Below are 25,579 nucleotides of genomic sequence, written 5' to 3'. Positions count from 1 at the left end.
ATAAAAGAATGGAATACTCTCGGTTGATTATTGTTATCATGCTTCTTATTTATGAAAACATTATTTTGATTATGCTTCTTATTAATTGGTTGATTATTGTTATTATGCTTCTTATTTATGAAAACATTATTGTGACTATGCTTCTGATTATGCTTCTTATTAATTGGTTGATTATTGTTATCATGCTTCTTATCTATGAAAACATTATTGTTATTATGCTTCTTATTTATTGGTTGATTATTGTTATTATGCTTCTGATTATGCTTCTTATTTATTGGTTGATTATTGTTATTATGCTTCTTCTATTACCATGTAGTACAGATAACATAAGAAAAGAAATGGGGGAACCAAGGAGTATTGCAATATATGAAACTGTATATGGGCATTATGACCGTTTATGTTGGGGAAAAATTGATCTTGGAAACATTACAGGCTTTCAAAGCCTCATGAGAGAGATTGAATGCAGGGTGAGAGAGATTTCCCGTAAAGTGACTAAAGAATACAAGAATCATGTTGTCTCTGCCTTGGATCCTCTGTATGAATTTAATGTCAATTACGTGGATTTGGACGATAAAAGCCTTAATATCATGACAACTCCGTGGGCGTTCTTCAGATCAAGAATTGATGAAATAGGTATCACTCGGAAATATGATGTGCTTGTTGGTATAGAGATTCCTATTGAAGGAATTCATCAAATTATGAAATTGGACATTGGAGCAATTGAAGATTTCTTTCCCTTCTATCGTGCTCTCCAACTTTTAGGTTCTGCATACACAAATACAGATCCTGAGGATCATTTCACTTCTGAAGAGCCTTGGGAAGGCTATAGCATATATCTGCTATCCGATCAAAACATCATTGTTACACCTCACTGGGTTTGGAGGTCGGCTGGACAGTTATGGGAAGAAAGGAAATTATTAGAGTTTGATACTGCAACAGTTGCCTCTTCCATGGATTCCAATAACGAAGAAGACGAATTGATGGCAGTGAACGCAGAAATTGATGATGCTTCTTCTGTTGTAGCAGGGATCGATGATGCTTCTTCGACGGACGATGATGCTTCTGAGATGGCAGGAAATATAGCAGGGGTTGATAATGGTTCTTCGACTGATGATGATGATTCTGAGAGTGCAGGAAATGTTTTGGTGTCAGGGATTGGTTTTTCTTCTTCTGAAGAAGAAGATGAGGTAGATGACTTCTTACAGTGGGAAACCAAACATGTTACTGAATGGAAAGAGGTCCAGAATACGCTTAACAGAATTGTTGTCAAACCAAAGTTACTATGTTGCTAGATGGTACTTCTTAGTGGCTAGATGGTACTCTAGTAGGAATAGCTACTATTTCTTTTATAATTCTGTTAGACTTCATGTTTAAAACCTCATAAAGTTTTGTGAAGATTGTTGACAAACCAAAGTTACTAAGTGGGTAGACGGTAGCTTCTTAGTGGCTAGATGGTACTCTAGTAAGAATAGCTACTATTTCTTTCATAATTTTGTTTGACTTCATAAAGTTTTGTGTTTTTACTTAGAAACTGTTGAGATTTTGCCTAGTTTCCAAAAGTCAAAAACTTTAGAAACTGCGGTATATTTCACCTTGAAAATATCATTTACACTTCTATCATATTTTTGCTATTAACATTATTAAATATATCACATGATTATTGGTTTAAATGAAATTTATCAAATATTGAGGTTTAAACAAAACGAAGACAAAACTATAAAATTACCCGCCTTCCATTCATGCCGCTTTGGTTAGTTCGCCTGAGCCCAATCCTAATGGTACGCCTATGTTGCTCACCTAAAGCTGGTTTATGTTAGTTATGCTTCACGTTAACACAATAAAATTGTTTTTCTCTTCCTTGAAACTTTTACTTTGTACCGCATTATAGTGGGTGTTAAATTATGAGTCACTTATTGCAGTGCAAGCTATTGTTTATCAAGGTGGATATGGAGGAGAATATGGTGGAACTGGAACCACCACTGATTTCCAGAGGTAATTTAAATAATACACACCTGTTATTAAGTAACGAAATTAAATGGAAGTGATCTTATTGATCTTATATATGTTGCCTAGTTTTAAGATTGTTAGTCCTGTGATCAATCTTAAAAGTATGTACCATTTTGCTGCAATGCTGGCATAATATGATATGGCATGATATACTTAAGATGAGCCTTAAGACAGTCCCTCTTTCTAAGCTGTCTTGCACTCTTTCATTTTGTATATATAACAACCAAAAGGCATATTGTGTTGTTGGGCATATATTATATAGTCTGAAATCATCCATTATTTGTGCTAAGTATTCGTGCTTGCATATGATAATAACAAGAGGGGTAGCATACTTTTGCCAAGGCACAAACAAGAAATAGAATTTGTCTCTAGTATGGAAGAATGACAATTAAGGGATAAGGACAGCTTATTTTCTGGGGAAGCAATTTTGGGGATAAAGAAAGAAAAATTTCAGTGTTTTCATTGCCATATTAGCATATGTCGGAGTGGGAACAGCCTGTCAGCAAGAATTTTAGTGAACCTGTATTATTTTCAAGACTTTTGCTTGAAAAACGAGGATTTTATCTTCCTCTAGCCATTTATTTTCATAGATAATTTATACGTGCAATATCATGCATATGAAATTAGAAATTTCAATAAGTTGTTTCTTTTACACCAATCATGATGCTGTAGTTAAAAAACAGTTTGTTTCATCCATTACTGCCCAAAGCGTGCTGGTGCTTTTATGAGATAAGTTGTAGAAGATCCCACCTGGAGATCTTCCCCGATTATAGTTTTTGCTTTATGTCAAATACTGGTCTTGGCTTAAGCATGAATCACAGACAGCTTTACACTTTTTGTACATGTTCACTTAAATCTTTCATTTATGCCTAAGTTGTTTTATTCTGTTTAAGTCTCTTTTTCTTGATGGAATCTTTATCAAGTTCAACATTGTAGCGTCAAACTGCAAACTTCTGTTAACTCAAAAATCCTTTGTAGGCAAATATTGGATGAAGTAGAGATACAAGAATTGCTCATTGATCATGTTGGTCATCGTTGCTGCTGGGGAAGTCGTCCAGCTCAGACGTGGAAGATTCATACAGTTGAATACTGCAATGTTTATGTAGGAACTCTAGATACATTTATAGAGGAAAGGGAACTTATAACAGAAACAGAGGCCTACCTCGTTGGAAATATTGATGGAAAGGATAATGGACTGGAACTTGGAATCTGGGAATTGGATTTAAGGTCTCAGTTGCCTCTCCTGTTTACATCTTACGAAGAATCACGGGCAAAAATTCCCCATTCTGAAACTATTGAGAAATGCTCAGGTAGGGGTTCTGAAATTACAGACTCTTTGGGGTGAAGAAATAATTTAACTGTAAAGAAACTCAAATTTGTGTCATTTTATTCTCTTAGTTACCAACGGTAGCATTCATTGTTTTGTCCTAACTCAACCTTGGATGAGATTTGCAGGATGTGATGGACGGGGAAATATTGTCTGTCCTACATGCAATGCAAACCAAGAACCTGGATTTTTTAAGGAAAATCAGATGACTGAATGCCCTGCTTGTTATGGAAGAGGTTTAATTGCCCGTAGAGATGGATCAGACACAAAGTGAGAGTTGTTTATTTTTTGATGACTCATCTGTCTGTGTATGCAGTCAAATCTTGTTTCAAGCTCTAAAATAAATATCATGCTGTGAAACTTCAACTTTTGTTCTTTACGTGTCTTTAACTAAAACTTTGCTCATGCACTTCACTTCCAATTAAATACTAAAACGGGATATTTGAAAGCAGTTTTGACTGTTAAGTGCAGTTTGATGTTAGCTTCACGTGTTGGAACTGGATGGTACTCTGGTGGTGTAAATTTCATGGTTCATTCATTCAGAATTATTTTGTCTTTGCAGATGTGTGAAATGTAACGGCAAGGGAAAGATTCCTTGTGCAACTTCTGCATCTCGTGGACTAATTAAATGTGAGACATGTAATGCAAGTGGTTCTCTTCGGTCACGCAAGGTCGCCATTGTTCGATGGTATGTTCTTATTTTATTTTTTGTAAGTATCGTTTAATGGTATGCTGCTAGTTTTTGAAGCAAATATTTCCAATCACTGTGTGCCTATAAAGGCCAGAATGCTATCAGTTTGGATAAGCTAACCCACCTACATCACTTAATGAATGAGGTTCAGAAGGTTTTCAAGAGTAAATTTTTTTAATAAGATTAGTTCATTAGGTAGTCACTCTATCATGAGTTATCTATTATCTTCAAGTAATGTTATGGTTTACATTCTTTAATAGGGGCACAACCTTGAAGATGTCCCTGTCAAGTGATTTGTATATGGTCGTGAAACATATAGGATCTCTATAACTTCTCACTGGCAGTATGGCTGCATTAAAAATTGAATGATTTATTGTAGTTTGTGTACGAACATCATCTCTTAGCAGGAGTTTTGTTCTTGTTAGAAAGCTACTAATTGGCTAAATGGTTTCTGAAAGAAAAACCAAATCATCCACAGGATTTATACATAATTTCGGTTAAGGTTTGAGATGTATGTCTCCATAAGCATATAGGGACTGAGATTTACTAGATATAATCTCTTTTACAACTATGATTTTTTAGACAGGCAATTGTATTCTTATTGAAATCATTTGTCTCCAAACCATGTTAGTGTTGTAATATATCACCTTTCATGTTTAACCAGAGTGACTGACTGCACCTGTAAATTAGCTTAGCAGATTCTATGTTCTCTAACTTTTTTTTGGGGGGGGGGGGGGGGGGGGGGGGTTGTGTTTAGCCATGAGCAATATATGAATTATTGTGTTTCTGTGGCTGTCATAGTTCGCATTCTTATGATTTTGTGCTGTTGCATGTATTGATGTGCATGAAAGTGAATAATGAATGAGAAAAACAAAATCCTGTTACAGGAAGACACTTTCAACTCGAAAAGTTAGTGCAACAAGTGGAGCAGCATCAGTTCCTGATGAAGTTTTCCACACAGCCAAAGGTGTCCAGTTGTGCAACACTCAGGCATATCAATGCACTCCTGCCTTTTTTGCTGACTTTCTCCCTCAACAAGTTTTCTTCTGAAGTTATTGCGGAGAGAGCACCAGTACCTCCCTCTGCTAGAGTCTTATGTGAGAGGTATACCATCTCCGTTGTGCCAGTTACACGTGTCACCATGTCTCATTGCAACCGATCCTTCAGTTTCTATATTATTGGCTTTAGCAGGGAGGTCTACTTGAAGGACTATTATCCTTCTAGGTTTTGTTGGGGGCTATGTCCTTGCTTGTAATGGTTGAAGCCGTAATTAGGCAAATTTTCATCTTCAAGAGAGTTCTGTGATCTTTGCTTCCTTTGCCATGCAATAAGTTCTGGGATTCTACCTTTATGATTTTGGGGACCATAATTTTCTTTTGTCAGTAAATATTTGGTTTGCTTTGATGCACTTGTGTGTTAAATGTTAAGCTAAAATATATCATGGGGTTTCTATTATTTTGGGCTTTGTTCATATGTTCTTGACCAAGCGTGCTGAATGTTTTTTTCTTTTTCTTTTTGACAATCTTGTTGTAAAGGAGAACAGGTCATGCCTACTGAGAACAGGTCCTATTGTGTCTCTTTGGATCCTTGACATTTTTTCAATTTAGTTATGTGGCTTGGGTCGATTCTCCTAATGTAATTCTTAGATCTTACACTGCATGAAATATAGGGAGTGGTGCTGTGATTGTGTAGTCCACTTGGGTCATAGTCCATTAATCAGGGATGATAATCGAATTCATTAGCTATATGGTGATGCAATATTTTCTATTAGAATGAAACCAATTCTATGTACTTAGTTTACAGACCAAATAACGAGTCAAATAATGCTTATAGTTTCACAGGCGCAAATCATGTATGTATGGGCCCAAATAACGACTATAGCTGCTTTTTTCGTTTCATCTAAGTTCAATATTCATTGAGTAATTCCTAGTCCAACCCTATTCTAATGGGTATTATATGAAATTGTATGATAGAGATTGTTTTAATTACAATTATATTTTGATCCTTTTTTTTTTTTTTTTTAACAAAATAAGTTATATCAAACCAACACCAATCGATTAGGAGTGTAGTCTTAAACTTTAAAATTGTACATTTTCCACTCTATACATTACATTCAAACAATTGATTTCAACCTATAAAAGCAAAAATAAGTTGCACCAAAAGGACACGTTTCATAAGAAATAAAAAATAAAAGAAAAAAAAATCCACACGGTTTGATGGGAAAAAATGCTCATACACCCCCTGAACTTTAAAGTAGTAGCCACTTATTAGCCAATTTATTCCATAAACTTTACATACCTACCAAATTAGTACCTCAGTTAATCTACTATTAAAAAAACTAACGGAATAATCACGTGAGACACACATGAGTTTTAAAAAAACAAACTTAAACCCCTTAATTTGAAACCTGGTGGATTGATGCAAAGAAGAGGAGCAAGGTCTGACCGGATTGACAGAGAACATTTCAAGAACCCATTGACACTCTTACCAACTTGAAGGGGCTTCGAATCCCCACACGAATCCAACGACACAAAACACCATAATCAGCACAAACACCTTGACCCATATACTCAACTTCTTTTTTGTTTTTTTGCATAATAGTGGAAATTTTATTGATGAAAGAAAATGTACAAGATAAATCGAAGTTCACACTTAAACCAGAGTAACCAGACACTGACTAAAACACACGAGATTACACATCGACACTGACTAAAACACACGAGATTACACATCGACTATTACAACAAAACTAAACAAACAGAGAAGTCCTTAACCACACCAAACTACCAGCAACTAAACATTACCAAAAAAAAAAAAAAAAAACACCTGGGAAAATAGGCCACAATTTCGCCCAGGCCAGTTGTTAGCCCAAGAAGAAAACAACTCCTCCAGCCAAACTGAACGAAACCACTCAACACAGATGAATCCACTCCACAACTTGTTCAACCTTGCCCTCCTCACACAAACCCATCAAATCAACATTTGGTGGGTCACCGCATAATGGGTCGCTCATTTTTATTGTTACGCTAATTACTGTTCATCTTTTGCACATTGGAGTGGTTCTTCTTCCTGTTACTCTGTTATTTTGAAGAAGGTTCAGGGTGGGATTTGTATTGAGTGTTGGTGCTTTGGCGGTGAGAGACACCACTACTATGGCGGCATAGGCCTTTGAGTCGTGGGTATTGGGTAGTGCGTAGGTGCAGAGAGGCTTGGATGATGTGGGGTCGAGAGAACTGAGCTGAAAGTTGTGGTGCTATTTGAGGTCTCAAGTGGGAAGCGATAATGGAGTTTCTTGAGCCCTGAAGAGATATTAGAGAAGCTAACCTCTAGCCGGTCAAACATTGCTTCTTTTCTTTGTTTAATCCATTGAGTTTTTAGTTAAGGGGTTTGAGTTTGTATTTTTAAACCTCAGGTGCATCTCACAATGCATGAGAAAATAGAAATTTGTGTTCAAAGGTTAAAAGTTGTTTATGAAAGCAGGTTCTTGTGTAGTTTAGAACCTCAGTGGCTAACAATCAGGAGAGTATTAAAATTTCAATGGGAGTGGAAGTAATGGTGTTGGCCAAGATGGTTGCACGAGTAGAAATATCAATTTTGCAGGTACAGACACAAAGTAGCAGGAGTTACCAGCTAAGGTTTTCCCCAAATTTCATAGTTGGCAGGCCATTTTCAATACTCTCTTCCACATTTTGCACAAGACAATGGAATTGATGAATTATAAGAAGACAACTTCGCCATCATTTAGGTGGAAGGCTAGCAAATCTGCAGCAGCAGGAGTTCCTCCACTATTCAACAAGCCTAGAATATTCTAAAACGATGTCCATGAAGTAAACTTTTTGTATCATGAACCATGCACCTGCACTACCGTAATCCTCAAGTTCCAAAAATATAAGCGAATTCTGCTTCTGAATAGCAGAAACTAGTTGAAAACCAATGAAATTTAACCCATTGCAAAGCATAAAAAAATAAAAATCTGTAGTGCATCATTTGATCAGAAAATTGGAGGTATTTCATTGCTTTAACAAGTTAAAATTGTGCATTCACAATCAAAGAAAAATACATACAAAACACACCACCAAAACTTAATTATAAGACAAAATTAGGGTAAAATCCTGCTTCACAAATCAATAAAAAAAACTCCGGAACTCTTGTCTAGTAGAAATTTGGAAGGACAATCCGATCACAACTTTTAAACCTTCATTCACAGAAATATAAGGTACACTCAATTGCTACAACTTAACTTTTAAACCATCATTCACAGAAATATAAGGTACAGCTACAAAATTCATATTGGTAATTAATTATTCCAAAACATAATTTCATTATATTCAAGTGTCAACAATAATTTAGAAAGAAGAAGAGAGCAAGAAAAACACTTTAATCGCTGGCCTGCCATGAATAAGTACAAATTTTGTTGCACACTAAAAAGCAATGCACTACATCCCACAATCTATCCCAACAATGATTTGAGCATCTAAACTTCACTGTTAGAGATATGACTACCTTCAACTTCATGATAACTGCTTCGTTGTCATCTCAAAACAGAAAACAGTCTGCATGGGATGGAGGAAAAGCATCATAAAAGTTGGAGGAAAGATTAAAAGACAAAATAAAAACTTACTTCCAACTTCTTGAGTTTTGTAGTTTAAAACCAAGGGCATTCAAACTGGGAGAGGAATTGGTGTTGGCGCTGCCCTCAACTTCTCAACTTCTTGCCGTTGCTTCTTTTGCTTTTGACGTTTAGAAACAAACTCGCTCCATAAAAATGGGGAAGGGCATTCAAACTTCAATGGGAGAGGTACTGGTGTTGGCCACGATGGTTGCCCAACTAAGAAGACATATTTTGTAGGTATGCTATCAGAGTATATACTTTTGCATGGTAAAAGTTTTTCCAGTCGGCCGGCCATTGTTAATACCCTCGTCCGCATGTTACACAAAACAATGCATTTGCGAAATTGTAAAAAAACAAATTCGCCAACATTTGGATGGAAAGCTAACAATGACCCAGTTGAGATCTTTTCCTTTGCCATCTTGAGGAGATCGGAACATTCTGAAACCATGTCCTTGAAGTAAATTTTGTATTTCAGACACCATGTACCAGCATTGTTGTAATCCTCGAGTTCCCAAACAGAAAAACTGCGAGGGTATTGCAAAGAAGAATTTTGGAATATCCGGAGACGCCCTTGGAACACTCCAAAGGAGACCCATTCTCCAAGGGAAAGGTCAATGGGTGGATCAATATAGCGGCATCCTTGTGCATTGTTGAATGGATCGAACACAACAAAGCCTCTGATCATTCTATCATTTTCATCCACCCAATGCAGCACCCCATTGCAGGCAACAACACCAGCATGCTCAGGCCTTCCAAACAAGGAATTAAATCCGCGCGGTGACGAAACAAGAGAGTCGCACCATTCACCGGTGTCGGAAGAAAAGATCTGCATACGTATCTGAGTAGAGTTGGATTGAGTGGGAGAATAAATGCGCACCACTCTATAACTGTAATGGGCATTGGTAATACATCCCTGCTCTTTATCACAGCTATCTGGAATGCATATAAAGCCCACCAAAACAATTCCGCGATATCCCTGGTACGGAAGGCGAGGGAGAATGATCCACTGTTTGGTAATAGGATTACAGATGACATACTCAGTAAAGCCTGAATTAACAATCGGCAGAACTTCGCTGCGTATCAGTAATAAATCGTTGAACGATGCTTCGACGCAAAAGGGATAATTTTTTCTTGCAAACTCGATACAGGGAAGAAAGTTGAGAAAATCGAGTCCGTCACCGTCACCGTCACCAACACCGCCACAGTCCTCATCGAATGTAAGAGCGAGGATCTTTTTGGCATGGTATAACACAAGAGTAAAGGGGTCTGTGTTTGACTTACTGAATGGGTGTCGGTGGAGCATGGCGTTGCGAACAAACAAATGATGAGAAATCACAGAACACCAGCGCTTCGACACAGACTTACATTGGAGAGCCCATCGGCAAGGGAGTCGATAGAGGATCTCGAACAGTATAGCATCTGGCAGTTCTTCGATCTTGATGAATTCAGGCAGCTGGATCGAATCATCCGGATCTGGCTCTTCTTCTTCTTCTTCTAATCTTCTTCTTTTGCGATGTGGAAATTCCTTCGGATCCTCTTCAACATCATCTTCTTTTCTTCTTTTACAAGACAAAACCAGAGAAAGGTCTGGGTCTGGGTCTGTGTCTGTGTCTGTGTCTGTGTTTGTGATTTTGATTGACTCCACCGCCATGGTAACGGCGGAGACAGAAGCAGATATTTCTTTGTTGGGTTGGGGAAAAGGAAGAGAAACCTAAATAAACGAAAACAACAGAAGTTTAATAAACCGTAAAGGTAATTTAAGTATTTAAATATACGGATTTGCTTTTATATTTATAGACGGTAATATTCCGTGTCGGTTTTCATGTCGGTTTCTGATTGAGGTGGACTAATCCAAATCGTTTATTTTTTTTTTTGGAAAAAATCCAAACCGTTTTTTTTTTTTTCCAATAAATAGTTAAAAATTTTATAGTGTTATTACCGAATTGACCTTTTTTTAATCTTTTAATAAATAAATAAAAATTTATTTTACACCTGATCCTTGTTGTTACTTGAAAATTTTAAAAGTACATCTCGTTTTACAATGAATACAGTAGAGCATATTATCACAAAAATAAAATAAAATGAAAAAACAAGCGGAACATTCACATCAATTCTTATATAATAGTTTCTAAAAAAAAAAAAATTCTTATATAATAGAAAAAAGTGTAAAATTTACACAATTTTATTTTAAAATAACTTAGAGCATTTACATCAGCTCTTTTATAAATGTGTAAAAAAATACACATTTTGACTACTTTCACACATTTTGAACCAAAAAACACTCCACATCAATTCGTTTAAAAATGTGTAAAGTCTTCTAAATTTTTCAATGAACTACAGTACCCGTGTAAATTTACACGGGTACTGTAGCATGTGTATTTAATTTTTTAATAGTTTTTTCTCCCTCTTGTCTTTGCTCTCACTCTCACTCTCTCTTAGGCGCACAACACAGCTCTCTCTTTCTCTCATCTCATCAATTTTTCTTCCTCTAGCTTCCGCCGATCACCATCGCCGTCAATGAGAACGAGATCGAGTAAGCCGAGTTGCCGGACAAGTCCGTCGCCTACAACACAAACGGAGTTCTCTGACGAGTTTGTCGCATAGAATCTCGTGGGTTTTGATCCATTTTTGGTTGAGCTTGAGGCCAGTGGCTGTCGTGAGGAGGTGGCGGTGCTACTAGGCGTCGATCTTGCTCAGGCTAGAGGTCTTGATCTCACTCCGATCTGTTGGTTTTTTTTTTTTCTTCTGGTTTTTTGGTTGATTGTGGGTGTGGGTCAGTGGGTTTTGATCTTGATCGGCTTGGCTTTTCTGGTTCATTGTTGGGTTTTGATGATCTTGTCGCCGATTGGGTGGGTGATGATTTGGCTTGACTGGGTTTCGGGTTGGGTGGGTGATTAATGGGTTTGGGATTGAGTGGGTTTTCCTTGATGATGGTGGCTAGGTGGTGATGGTGGCTGGGTGTGGAGTGATCGTTGGTAGTGACGAACTGTGGGTCTGTGAGAGAGAGGGGCAGCGAGGGAGGGAATAATAAAAAATTGTAAAAGAATGAATATTTTATTATATAAATGTGTAGAATAGATAAACTGATGTAAGTGTTTTGTAAAAATGGATGTGTAAAATGAAAAAGTAGGTTTTTCCGTGTAAAATAGACGAGAATGTGGATGCTCTTATATCGGTCCGTGTATAATAGAATAGAGTAAATAGTAATTATTGTGTATGAAAAAAGATAAACAATTAAAAAATCAAGAAAATTTGATTTTTTTTAATAAAATGTAATGTAAAATAAATAATTTGATGTGAAATAATTAAAAAATAAGTATGTAAAATAGAAAAAGTAGGTTATTATATTAAAATAGACATAAATTTTTACATAAACAAATACGAATGCTCAAACTTGAAAACTTCAATGAATTGTGATTCATGGGTTGCTTTCAACAACGGTTCTTAATGTTGCTTGGTACTCCCTCCCTTAAATCTTATGTTATTTTGGTAAAGTTTTTTCCCTAAGTCTCTTGGTTGGTTTGGGTCATTTGAAGTATGAATAAGTCTAATCAGAACCCCTACATAAAAAGTTAATATTATTTTATCCTTTTCCCAATACCGCTCATTCCAAAGTTAGATCCACACCAAAAACATAATAAATCCCTCTATGGCCTTAATCTAGCCTCTAGATAGTGGTTCTTAAATGATAGGGGTAATTTCGGCAAAGGTAAATTGACTTATAAGCAAAAGGCTAAGAGAGCAAATGACCTCAATGAGACCCTCGACTTCACCAAAAAAAAAATGACAGAGGCTCGGGAAAGACTGATAGAAGTAACGTACCCTTAATAAACCGATGGCACTTTCAATGGGTGACACTACCACAAGAGCCGATGGATAAATTCCCCCACAAACCGATGGGAAAACCTGAAGTGATGAGTAACCATAAGGCCGATAGGGTGGAGAAGCTGACGAGTCCTATGTGGCATTGCTTGGTCCTCATTAATACTCATGTATGGAAATATCTTGCACATCACAAATAAAGACCTTATCACACTACCATATCTTCCCCATCTGAAAAGACACCCTAGAATCTCGGAAACCTTAATACCAGATCTCCTCTACAAGGAAAGGGATCTTGGTTCCCTACTCACCACTATATAAGCACTAGACTTCCTCTTTCCTCAGGTACGCAGAAAATCCCTAACTCCCTTATTATAGAGTTCTTAGAAATTTCTCATTCATTGATTTGGCCTTAGGAGGGTTCTTGGCCAGTACCACACTAGTGCCTTCTGTTTGGTCATTTTCTTTCTTATTCCATAGGTACCCATTGGCGTGATTTGGAGCCTACAATTCACTGACGATTTTAGCACATCATCATCAAAATTTTCTAGTACTTTAGTTTAGTTAGGGTTCACTCAATCAAAGGCAAATTATTCATTGTTCACTAGGCAACAAAATCAGTCTTCATTGCTCTTCTAGTTTATGTAGAAGATGCGTTGATTGCTAGTAATGATAAGGAAGAAGTGAATCAATACAAGTTACTGTTAGGCCAAAAAATCAAACTCAAGGACTTTGGTGAGTTAAAGTTCTTTATTGAGTTAAAAATGGCAAGGTCAGATAAAGGGATTGTTTTATGTCAAAGAAAATATGCATTGGAGGTCTTCAATGATGTAGGATTACTTGGCTGCAAGCCTGTCAAGACTCCAATGGAACAAAATTTTAGACTTAGCAAGCATGAATGTGACATTCTTAAAGATCCAAGTGCATATAGAAGGCTAATTGGTAGACTGTTATTCTTGACAATTACATGGCATGTTATTACTTTTGCAATTCAAAGGTTAAGTCAATATATGGCAAAGTCTAGGAAACCTCACTTAATTGCTGCACAAAGAATCCTACAATATCTAAAGGGTGAGCCTGGGAAAGTGATATTCTTTTCTTCTACTGCAGAGCTTCATGTCAAAGACTTTGTAGATTCAGATTGGGCCTTATGTCTAGATGCAAGAAGAATTGTTATAGATTATTGCATCTTTATTAGAGATTCATTAGTGTTGTGAGGAGTAAAAGACTGGGAAGCCCATGTCAATATATACATTGGGCTAAGGGCCGAGTCCAAGGAAGAACCCCTCCTCGGCCATGGGAAGAATCCTTCCTCGGCCAAGCATAGCCGAGGACAAAGAGAACGACTTATCACTGAGAGAGGCACTCTGGGTCACTCCATGGAACATGAAAAGTACTAAAACAGAAAATGACAACGGGGAAAATAGAAATGTTTAAGGGAAAAGCTGTCATTATTGCATTCAGTGCCTTGTACCTGACATAGCCATGCTTTTCTGCCTTTACAACCACTCCCAACAACTTGAGGGAAAGGCTGATGGGACAAGTATCAGCACTAGGAACTCAATTCAAGAGGAAGGAAACTACTATAAAAGAGGGTGAAGGGAAGAAAAATGGAGGGGGGCTGAAACCCCTATCACTCAAGAGGCCCCAAAAAAAGCTCCTCGGGTCGTGCCGAGGACCAACCCTTAATGATAAACCCAGTTCATCCTTGCTTCACCGTGATAAACATCGCGTTAGCTGTTGCCCATGCACTAAAGCCTAACTCTTCGTCCCACTCTCTACAAATTTATTGTACCAGGCTCACTGGTCCAAGATCCCATACATCTTGGGCTTGGGCTGTAAAACGTGACCCTACAATTGGCGCCGTTTGTGGAAAGAACTTGTGCATTAGCGAATGCAACGGTTAATCATGGTGGGATCAAGCTCCTATCAGCAAGAGTCCCTCGAGAGGACCATTTCGACGGTGGTGCATGCTACACGGAAGCTTCCCCATCATTTCCAAGAATACACAGTTATTGTCATAACTCAGCCTTCGCTCAGGGCTACTCTTCGAGGTACTGATTATGTGGAGAGGGTTACTAAATGGGGCACAGTTCTAGGGGCTTCCGACGTCAAGTATATGCCCCGTACATATGTCAAGGGGCTAGTTCTCGTGGGTCTAGTAGCCCGACTCAAGAAGAACCTAAGTACTAGATAGAACCAAGGTCTTGCATGGTCTTCGGACTCAAACCTATGGGAAAACTAGTTACTTCAAAGAAGAATTTAAGTGCTAGACAGAACCAAGGTCTTGCATGGTCCTCGGATTCAAACCTATGAGGAAACTAATTACTTCAGAGAAGAATTTAAGTGCTAGACAGAACCAAGGTCTTGCATGGTCCTCGGACTCAAACCTATAGGGAAACTAGTTACTTTAGAGAAGAACCTAAGTGCTAGACAGAACCAAGATCTTGCATGGTCCTCGGACTCAAACCTATGGGGGAAACTAGTTACTTCAGAGAAGAACCTAAGTGCTAGACAGAACCAAGGTCTTGCATGGTTCCCAAACTTAAACCTATGAGGAAACTAGTTGCTTCATGAAAAATCTAAGCGCTAGACAGAACCAAGGTCTTGCATGGTTCTCGAACTCAAACCTATGGGGAAACTAGTTACTTCATGAAGAATCTAAGTGCTATGGAGAAACTAGTTACTTAAAAGAAGAATCTAAGTACTAGACAAAACCAAGGTCTTGCATGGTTCTCAAACTCAAACCTATGGGGAAACTAGTTACTTCAAAGAAGAATTTAAGTACTAGACAGAACCAAGGTCTTGCATGGTCCTCGGACTTAACCTATGGGGGAAACTAGTTACTTCAGAGAATAATCTAAGTGCTAGACAGAACAAAGGTCTTGCATGGTCCTCGGACTCAAACTTACGGGGAAACTAGTTACTTCATGAAGAATCTAAGTGCTAGACAGAACCAAGGTCTTGCATGGTCCTCGGACTCAAACCTATGGGGAAACTAGTTACTTCAAAGAAGAATCTAAGTGCTAACCATAACCAAGGTCTTGCATGGTCCTCGGATTCAAACCTATGGGGAAACTAGTAACTTCAAAGAAGAATCTAAGTGCTAGACAGAACCAAGGTCTTGCATGGTCCTCGGACTCAAACCTATGGGGAAACTAGTTACTTCAGAGAAGAACCTAAGTACTAGACAGAACCAAGGTCTTGCATGATCCTTGGACTCAAACCTTTGGGGAAACTAGTTACTTCAAAGAAGAACCTAAGTACTAGAAAGAACCAAGGTCTTGCATGGTCCTCAGACTCAAACCTATGAGGAAACTAGTTACTTTAGAGAATAATCTAAGTGCTAGACAAAACCAAGGTCTTGCATGGTCCTCGGACTCAAACCTATGGGGAAACTAGTTACTCCAAAGAAGAATCTAAGTGCTAGACAGAACCAAGGTCTTGCATGGTCCTCGGACTCAAACCTATGGGGAAACTAGTTATTTCAGAGAAGAACCTAAGTACTAGACAGAACCAAGGTCTTGCATGGCCCTCGGACTCAAACCTATAGGGAAACTAGTTACTTCATGAAGAATCTAAGTGAGAGATAGAACCAAAGTCTTGCATGGTCCTCGGACTCAAACTTATGAGGAAACTAGTTACTTTAAAGGAAAACCTAGGTACTAGACAGAACCAAGGTCTTGCATGGTCCTTGGACCTCCTGCTTTGTAGAAACTAACACACACTAACAACTTTCTAAGCGTTTAAGCTAAATCCAATCATGCCTCAGTCCTCAGACCAGATGCCTAAAGCAAGTTAAAGCTATAAACATCATCGCAAACGTTGAAAAGAACCTTAGTACCCGGTGATCCCCTCGGACTGTTTACTTTAAATTACACGTCCTTGGGTGGTTGCACTATTCGCATTGTAGAGCATGCGGTTGTTTTGCTGATTAGTCCTATATAGTTAACTTATTCAAAGTTAACGGTCGTGTGCCCGTCAGTTTTGACAAATTCGGGGTAACAACCCTTTACCATCAGTGGCATCAATTCTAAATGCTATTCAAAAGAAAAGATGCCAACACACCCATTCATAAAACAATCATTGAAGAAAAGGAAAGGTTCGCAAAGTAAAATAAAGTCATCTTTTTATTAGATAAAGAAGAAGTACATTGTACATAAAAGGGCTTAGACAAGCCTATTTCAAAAGCTAACTATAAAAAGCAGTCCACGGGAGCGATAAATCCTCAATCTTGTTCTAGCAGCAATCGAGCAAATATGAATGGTACCTGCGATGGGAGAGAAGAAGAAGCAGAGATGCCAGATCCACAATCTTGCTCCAACAGCAATCGAGCAAGTATGGATGGCACCGGCGATGGGAGAGAAGAAGAAGCAGAAATGCCAAATCCACATACTTGCTCTAGCAGCAATCTAGCAAGTATTGCTCTAACAGCAATCAAGCAAGTATGGATGATACCAGCGATGAGAAATCCAAATCCGCACACACGTGACACACGGCGCTGGATGAAATCCAAATTTTGTCGCACCAAAAATCTGATGCGACCTACACCTGCTTCGGATTTTGGCTGAAGGAAGAGAGACTTCTTTCTTGTCCAGTCAAAGGGGAGAAATATCTTTGGCCTCTGCCTCCCTTACCTTAACTGTGTCATTCTGAATCTCAGTGACGCCCGTGGCTTCTGAAGAGGGCTTGATTCCTTCACCCTCACCCTTATCCTTGACCATTTCACTCCCTAAATCTCAATCACTACCTTGGTGGGGCCCTTGGGAACATTTGAAGAGTTAAGAGCCTAAAACTCCCGTAGAACTCAAGGATCTGTGAATAAAGAAGAACGGCCCCCCCATGTGTCTTATATAGGAGGCAGACCTGGTGGCAATCAATTCGCCCAAATCTCCAAGAAAAAATTACAAGCGAGATAAATCTCGCTCAATTTCCAAAACAGTCTTCAGCTGTTAGATTTGCGTCACCTCATAAAAAGACCTTAATGAAAGCGCGCCTCGTGTATCGAAACGGCAAGAACGCGGCTTGGATAAACTAAAAGAATGTTTCACAACCAGGAATAGTGCAAAATGGGCGCGAAAGGGCAATCATCATATCGAGATCCTCCTTTCCTCCCATGGGGAAGAAAAGAAGAATCTCAAGGGGCTATTGAAAGGAGTAAAAGACCAGGAAGCCCATGTCAATATCTACATTGGGCCAAGGGCCCAGTCCAAGGAAGAACCCCTCCTCGGCCATGGAAAGAATCCCTCATCGACCAAGCATGGCCAGGAAAAAGGGAATGGCTTATCACTGAGAGAGGCACTCTAGGTCACTCCATGGAACAGGAAAAGTACTAAAACAGAAAAGGACAACGGGGAAAATAGAAATGTCTAAGGGAAAAGCTACCATTATTGCATTCAGTGCCTTGTACCTGACATAGTCATGCTTTTTTGCCTTTACAACCACTCTGCTGTCATTATTGCATTCAGTGTCTTGTACCTGACATAACCATACTTTTCTGCCTTTACAACTACTCCCAACAACTTGGAGGAAAGACTGATGGGACAAGTATCAGCACTAGGAACCCAATTCAGGAGGAAGGAAACTACTATAAAAGAGGGTGAAAGGAAGCAAAAGGGAAGGGAGGGTTGAAACCCCTATCACTTAAGAGGCCCCAGAAAAAGCTCCTCGAGCCGTGCCGAGGACCAACCCTCTATGATAAACCCAGTTCATCCTTGCTTCACCGTGATAAACACCGCGTTAGCTGTTGGCCATGCACTAAAACCTAGCTCTTCGTCCCACTCTCTACAAATTTATCGTACCGGGTTCACTGGTCCAAGATCCCATACATCTTGGGCTTGAGCTGCAAAACGTGACCCTACAAGTGTCATTGTGGACATCTTATTTTGTACCTGTGTAGACACTACATTCTATACTCGTTAATAAATTTTGGTCACCAGCCCCAATGACGAGCTTGACATATGTCAACCAAGGGTAATTGAATATTTCACAATAGTTTTGAAGTAATTACAACTCAAAAATGCTCAAATCGGTTTGAAATCGATACTGAAAAATGATATTTGCTCACTATTTTGACCATAACTTTTGATCCATAAAGAATTTTTATATCGTATCTTAGAAACACTATTTTGGTTATACTAATTAGTTTGGATATAAGACATCTAAACCTTTAAGGTTTGAATATTTCTAAGGTAAAAATTCAAATAGTATTCATTTTATACCGAAATTGTGCCTTAAAAACACTATTTTAGTTCATATACAGTCTTATTTATATCACATAGAAATCGTGTCTTAAAAAAACAATGTTAGTTCTACATCAATTTGGATGTCTATAACGCTAAAATTCAATACCGGCTCAAACATACTCATGGATGTTTTGACCATAACTTTTGATTCATAAAGAATTTTTATATCGTATCTTAGAAATACTATTTTGATTTTGGTTATACTAATTAGTTTGGATATAAGACATCTAAACCTTTAAGGTTTGAATATTTCTAAAGTAAAAATTCAAATAGTATTCATTTTAAATATTTCTAAGGTAAACATTTTTATCAAATATATATATATATATATATATATATTTTTTTTTTTTGGCCGAAACTTGTAACTTTCAAATATTTTATTTAAACCTCAAAATTTATAAAAATGTTTCATTTACACCTCTATTATTTTTTTGCTATTAACATGATTAAATATATCAAATGATTATTGGTTTAAATGAAATTTATCAAATTTTGAGGTTTAAACTAACACAAAACTTTAAGGTTTAAATAAAATTATTTGAAACCATAGGTTTTTTTTTTTTTTTAATAGAATCTGAAACTATAAAGTTGAAATGAAACATTTTGAAAAACCTTTAATATTTAAATAGAGCATATCTATAAATAAATAAAGTAAAAAAAAAAACTAATATAAATTTACCCAAATTATATAAATCAAAAACTATATATACACTCTGGCTAAGGACGAGCCAGTGGCATTGGTCCATTGGATCCACTGAACCAATTCTCCACCACACTTGTTCTTCTGCGTTGATCAACCGACTTTGAAGAACAGATGGGTGTGGACCCAACTCTGTTTTTGTCCTGTTAAGTCTGAAACCCAAATCGTCGCTTCGCTGTCTTGTATCCTTGACTTTGATCCACTTCCTTACCAGCTAAGAAAAAGTATTTCCCAGTATTTATAGTCCACTCTCAAATCTCTATCTTTCTCACAAACACAAACACAAAAACATGGAGGAGCCTCTGCTCTCATCAGTCTCAGGTATACACAATTCCCACACTTGTAAACACTTCTCATGCCTTTAAATTTCCAACCTTTATAGCTTTATCTCTAACATTTCTTTATGGGGTTTTTGTTTTTGTTTTTTTGTATGTGAAAGAACAAAGAAGTGAAGCGGCAACAGAGAAAGAAGGTGAAAAATGGAGCTCGTACCAGTACGTGGGAAGAACAGGCTCTGTGATTCCTACTGCTTCGTTGGCCGGCACTGAAGTCAGCGTTGAAGAGATTCGAACGGCGGGTTCTTTTTCCGATCATTACCCGCCTTCCATTCATGCCGCTTTGGTTAGTTCGCCTGAGCCCGATCCCAATGGTACGCCTATGTTGCTCAATTGGCTAATTCTGATATGGGTTTTGAATTTTTGTTAATGGGTCTATGTTATTTTGAGGTATAGTAGAGTTTTTGTTTGTCAAGATTAAGGTTATGGTTTGGTGTATGACAATGTCCTGTTTTGTTCTCTATGTTTCATTTGTGTGTTTTTTTTTTTTTTTTTTTTTTGGAAGGACAAGTCAATTAACATATAGTATGGATAGAATAGAATCACAGAAAAGAATACATGTGACCGACCTTAATTAGTACAGTGAGGATCCATTGCTGACTCCAAAATTTTGGGACTAAGACTAGGTTGATATTGTTGTTGTTGTTATTGTTGTGTTGCTGAAGAAGTGTAGGGAAAGAAGATAAATTAAGATACAAAAACTTCAATTTGACAAAGATTATAGTAGAGTCTGGCTTATGAAGCAAGTTTTTCATTTTCAGAAATCAAGGCTGGCATAAAATGATTCATTGTTTTCTCATCAACTAAAGCTGGTTTATATTAGTTATGCTTCACGTTAACACAATGAAATTGTTGTTCTCTTCCTTGAATCTTTTACTTTGTACCACATTATAGTGGGTGTTAAATTATGAGTCACTTATTGCAGTGCAAGCTATTGTTTATCAAGGTGGATATGGAGGAGAATATGGTGGAACTGGAGCCACCACTGATTTCCAGAGGTAATTTAAATAATGCGCACCTGTTATTAAGTAACAAAATTAAATGGAAGTGATCTTATTGATCTTATATATGTTGCCTAGTTTTAAGATTGTTAGTCCTATGATCAATCTTAAAAGTATGTACCATGTTGCTGCAATGCTGGCATAATATGATATGACATGATATACTTAAGATGAGCCTTAAGACATTCCCTCTTTCTAAGCTGTCTTGCACTCTTTCATTTTGTACATATAACAACCAATAGGCATATTGTGTTGTGGGGCATATATTATATAGGCTAAAATCATCCATTATTTGTGCTAAGTATTCGTGCTTGCATATGATAATAACAAAAGGGGTAGCATACTTTTGCCAAGGCACAAACAAGAAATAGAAATTGTCTCTAGTATGGAAGAATGACAATTAAGGGATGAGGACAGCTTATTCTCTGGGGAGGCAATTTTGGGGATAAAGAGGAATAAGAAGAATTTCAGCGATTTCATTGCCATATTAGCATACGTCAAAGTGGGAACAGCTTGTTAGCAAGAATTTTAGTGAACCTGTATTTATTTTCAAGACTTTTGCTTGAAAAACGAGGATTTTATCTTCCTCTAGCCATTTATTTTCATAGATAATTTATATGTGCATTATCATGCATATGAAATTAGAAATTTCAATAAGTTGTTTCTTTTACACCAATCATGATGTTGTAGTTAAAAAACACTTTGTTTCATCCATTACAGCCCAAAGCATGCTGGTGCTTTTATGAGATAAGTTGTAGAAGATCCCACCTGGAGATCTTCCCCGATTATAGTTTCTGCTTTATGTCAAATACTGGTCTTGGCTTAAGCATGAATCACAGGCAGCTTTACACTTCTTGTACATGTTTACTTAAATCTTTCATTTATGCCTAAGTTGTTTTATTCTGTTTAAGTCTCTTTTTCTTGATGGAATCTTTATCAAGTTCAACATTGTAGCGTCAAACTGCAAACTTCTGTTAACTCAAAAATCCTTTGTAGGCAATTATTGGATGAAGTAGAGATACGAGAATTGCTCATTGATCATGTTGGTCATCGTTGCTGCTGGGGAAGTCGTCCAGCTCGGACGTGGAAGATTCATACGGTTGAAGACTGCAATGTTTATGTAGGAACTCTAGATACGTTTATAGAGGAAAGGGAACTTATAACAGAAACAGAGGCCTACCTCGGTGGAAATATTGATGGAAAGGATACTGGACCTGAACTTGGAATCTGGGAATTGGATTTAAGGTCTCAGTTCCCTCTCCTATTTACATCTTACGAAGAATCACGGGCAAAAATTCCCCATTCTGAAACCATTGAGAAATGCTCAGGTAGGGGTTCTGAAATTACAGACTCTTTGGGGTGAAGAAATAATTTAAATGTAAAAGAAACTCAAACTTGTGTCATTTTATTCTCTTAGTTACCAATGGTAGCATTCATTGTTTTGTCCTAACTCAACCTTGGATGAGATTTGCAGGATGTGATGGACGGGGAAATATTGTCTGTCCTACATGCAATGCAAGCCAAGAACCTGGATTTTTTAAGGAAAATCAGATGACTGAATGCCCTGCTTGTTATGGAAGAGGTTTAATTGCCCATAGAGATGGATCAGACACAAAGTGAGTTGTTTATTTTTTGATGATTCATCTGTCTGTGAATGCAGTCAAATCTTGTTTCAAGCTCTAAAATAAGTATCATGCTGTCATACTTCAACTTTTGTTCTTTACGTGTCTTTAACTAAAACTTTGCTCATGTACTTCACTTCCAATTAAATACTAAAACAGGATATTTGAAAGCAGTTTTTACTGTTGAGTGCAGTTTGATGTTAGCTTCATGTGTTGGAACTGGATGGTACTCTGGTGGTGTAAATTTCATGGTTCATTCATTCAGAATAATTTTGTCTTTGCAGATGTGTGAAATGTAATGGCAAGGGAAAGATTCCCTGTGCAACTTGTGCATCTCGTGGACTAATTAAATGTGAGACATGTAATGCAAGTGGTTCTCTTCGGTCGCACAAGGTCGCCATTGTTCGATGGTATGTTTTTATTTTATTTTTTGTAAGTATCGTTTAATGGTATGCTGCTAGTTTGTGAAGCAAATATTTCTAAACACTCTGCCTATAAAGGCCAGAATTCTATCAGTTTGGATAAGCTAACCCACCTACATTTCTTAATGAATGAGGTTCAGAAGGTTTTCAAGAGTAAATTTTTTAATAAGATTAGTTCATTATAATTCATATTTTAGAGGTAATCTCTCTATCTTGAGTTATCTATTATCTTCAAGTAATGTTATGGTTTACATTCTTTAATATGGGCACAACCTTGAAGATGTCCCTGTCAAGTGATTTGTATTTGGTCGTGAAACATATAGGATCTATATAACTTCTCACTGGCAGTATGACTGCATTAAAAATTGAATGATTTATTGTAGTTTGTGTACGAACATCATCTCTTAGCAGGAGTTTTGTTCTTGTTAGAAAGCTACTAATTGACTAAATGGTTTCTGAAAGAAAAACCAAAGCGTCCACAGGATTTATACATAATTTCGGTTAAGGTCTGAGATGTAAGCTGTCTCCATAAGCATATAGGGACTGAGATTTACTTGATATAATCTCTTTTACAACTATGACTTTTAGACAGGCAATTGTATTCTTCTCGAAATCATTTGCCTCCAAACCATGTTGGTGTTGTAATATATCACCTTTCATGTTTAACCAGAGTGACTGACTGCACCTGTAAATTAGCTTAGCAGATTCTATGTTCTCTAATTTTTTTTGGGAGGGGGTTGGGGGGTGGCATGAGCAATGTATGAATTATTGTGTTTCTATGGCTGTCATAGTTCGCATTCTTATGATTTTGTGCTGTTGCATGTATTGATGCACTTGAAAGTGAATAATGAATGAGAAAAACAAAATCCTGTTACAGGAAGACACTTTCAACTCGAAAAGTTAGTGCAACAAGTGGAGCAGCATCAGTTCCTGACGAAGTTTTCCACAGAGCCAAAGGTGTCCAGTTGTGCAACACTCAGGCATATCAATGCACTCCTGCCTTTTTTGCTGACTCTTTCTCCCTCAACAAGTTTTCTTCTGAAGTTATTGCGGAGAGAGCACCTGTACCTCCCTCTGCAAGAGTCATATGTGAGAGGCATACCATCTCTGTTGTGCCAGTTACGCGTGTCACCATGTCTCATCGCAATCGATCCTTCACTTTCTATATTATTGGCTTTAGCAGGGAGGTCTACTTGAAGGACTATTATCCTTCTAGGTTTTGTTGGGGGCTATGTCCTTGCTTGGAATGGTTGAAGCTGTAATTAGGCAAATTTCCATCTTCAAGAGAGTTCTGTGATCTTTGCTTCCTTTGCCAGGCAATAAGTTGTTGGATTCTACCTTTATGATTTTGGGGACCATAATTTTCTTTTGTCAGTAAATATTTGGTTTGCTTTGATGCACTTGTGTGTTAAGCTAAAATATATCATGGGGTTTCTATTATTTTGGGCTTTGTTCATATGTTCTTGACCAAGCGTGCTGAATGTTTTTTTCTTTTTCTTTTTGATAATCTTGTTGTAAAGGAGAACAGGTAATGCCTACTGAGTTACAAGGCTGTGCGGAATGTTGTTTAAGCAAAATGAAAGTTGAAATTCTTTGCATAAAGTAAGTTCTTATATTGTGTCTCTTTGGATCCTTGACATTTTTTCAACTTAGTTTTGTGGCTTGGGTCGATTCTCCTAATGTAATTCTTAGATCTTACACTGCATGAAATATAGGGAGTGGTGCTGTGAATCTGTGATTGTGTAGTCCACTTGGGTCATAGTCCATTAATCAGGGATGATAATCGAATTCATTAGCTATAAGGTGATGCAACATTTTCTATTAGAATGAAAGCAATTCTATGTACTTAGTTTACAGACCAAATAACGAGTCAAATAATGCTTATGTTTCACAAGCGCAAATCATGTATGTATGGGCCCAAATAACGACTATAGCTGGTTTTTTCTATTCTTCTAAGCTCAATATTCATTGAGTAATTCCAAGTCCAACCCTTTTGTAATGGGTCTTATATGAAATTGTATGATAGGGATTGGTTTAATTACAATTATATTTTGGATTCCATTTTTTTTTTTTTTTAACAATATAAGTTATATCAAATCAACACCAATCGTTTAGTAGTGTAGTCTTAAACTTTAAAATTGTACCTTTTCAATTTACCCTTTTAGAAATTTCACTCTATATATTATATTCAAACAATTGATTTCAACATTTAAAAGCAAAAATAAGTTGCACCAAATGGACACAAGTGTCATAAGAAATAAAAAAAATAAAAGAAAAAAAAATCCACACGGTTTGATGTTTAAAATTGCACTTTCCAACGATGTTCCAGCAGATTGTTGCTATCCCAGAGAACCTTCTTAGCTTTTTTTTTTTTTTTTTTTTTTTTTTTTTTTTTTTTTTGAGAGGATTCTTAGCTAAGTATTGATGTTTCAATATGTATATGTCCTAAAATTCTATGGTCAAATAGAAAAAGGCAGCCCAAACACGAAATGGTCCCTTAAGAAAGCAACCTAAACAGTGAACATGACTCAATCTCACAGAGATTGTTTCCGTAATGCCGCGCGGCAAGTTGGGTGTGTTACAAAAAAGTCTACTATTATAATCTAAGTCAAGCTTTAAGTTTTAAGGATGACTTTGTTCTCAAAAAAACAAAAACAAGAACCAAAAAAGTGAAGAAAAAAGTTTAGGAAATACCTCAAGTGATGACTCTCTAAATGACTTCACGATCCATTGTTACATAACTAACCGAATTAGACCAAACCAAGTCAGTGATTAGTTTGGGTTCGTCAGGTTGG

The 25,579-nt window shown here is 37.3% G+C and overlaps 3 protein-coding genes across 7 annotated transcripts in view; 2 read left to right on the top strand and 1 right to left on the bottom strand.

Moving 5' to 3' along the window:
- The window catches only part of LOC126692281 (F-box protein At5g07610-like), a 33,744-nt gene extending 23,392 nt beyond the window's left edge, over positions 1-10,352 (bottom strand). For 2 of the 3 annotated variants that reach the window (XM_050387827.1, XM_050387828.1), the window contains exon 1: positions 8,875-10,352. In XM_050387827.1, the coding sequence (XP_050243784.1) occupies positions 8,875-10,288 (1,414 nt within the window). In that variant the 5' untranslated portion in view covers positions 10,289-10,352. The remainder of the gene's footprint in view (positions 1-8,874) is intronic. The other variant, XM_050387825.1, reaches the window with a different exon arrangement.
- LOC126692284 (uncharacterized) lies at positions 214-7,638 on the top strand. Of its 3 annotated transcripts, none has more exons than XM_050387836.1 (3): positions 214-1,778; positions 1,920-1,992; positions 7,506-7,638. In XM_050387836.1, the coding sequence occupies exon 1, from the start codon at positions 216-218 to the stop codon at positions 1,290-1,292; it is 1,077 nt and encodes a 358-aa protein (XP_050243793.1). In that variant the 5' UTR covers positions 214-215; the 3' UTR covers positions 1,293-1,778; positions 1,920-1,992; positions 7,506-7,638. The 3 variants fall into 3 exon arrangements, with proteins under 3 accessions (XP_050243793.1, XP_050243791.1, XP_050243792.1); XM_050387834.1 differs by having other exon boundaries at positions 7,126-7,516; XM_050387835.1 differs by having other exon boundaries at positions 7,120-7,516.
- A 9,081-nt stretch (positions 10,353-19,433) lies between the features above and the next one.
- Positions 19,434-24,386, top strand: LOC126692283 (uncharacterized). Its single transcript, XM_050387833.1, has 7 exons — positions 19,434-19,725; positions 19,844-20,053; positions 20,665-20,737; positions 21,737-22,068; positions 22,215-22,356; positions 22,647-22,772; positions 23,662-24,386. Exons 1-7 carry the CDS (start codon positions 19,695-19,697, stop codon positions 24,044-24,046), a joined length of 1,299 nt encoding a protein of 432 aa, XP_050243790.1. The 5' UTR covers positions 19,434-19,694; the 3' UTR covers positions 24,047-24,386.
- Positions 24,387-25,579: the final 1,193 nt, after the last annotated feature.

The sequence above is a fragment of the Quercus robur genome, chromosome 7 (assembly GCF_932294415.1).
Source record: "Quercus robur chromosome 7, dhQueRobu3.1, whole genome shotgun sequence".
NCBI classification, from domain to species: Eukaryota; Viridiplantae; Streptophyta; class Magnoliopsida; order Fagales; family Fagaceae; genus Quercus; species Quercus robur.
Note: the sequence above shows the minus strand (reverse complement) of the source record. Positions and strands in the feature narration are given on the sequence as shown.

What these genes read in the sequence shown, in the direction of transcription:
- LOC126692284 (XM_050387836.1), top strand. Translation starts at nt 216, where the DNA reads ATGCTTCTTATTTATTGGTTGATTATTGTTATTATGCTTCTGATTATG.
- LOC126692283 (XM_050387833.1), top strand. Translation starts at nt 19,695, where the DNA reads ATGGAGGAGCCTCTGCTCTCATCAGTCTCAG. An exon ending in GCCTGAGCCCGATCCCAATG is followed by an intron (nt 20,054 to 20,664) that starts GTACGCCTATGT and finishes CACTTATTGCAG; the next exon opens with TGCAAGCTATTGTTTATCAA. An exon ending in AGAGATGGATCAGACACAAA is followed by an intron (nt 22,357 to 22,646) that starts GTGAGTTGTTTA and finishes TTGTCTTTGCAG; the next exon opens with ATGTGTGAAATGTAATGGCA.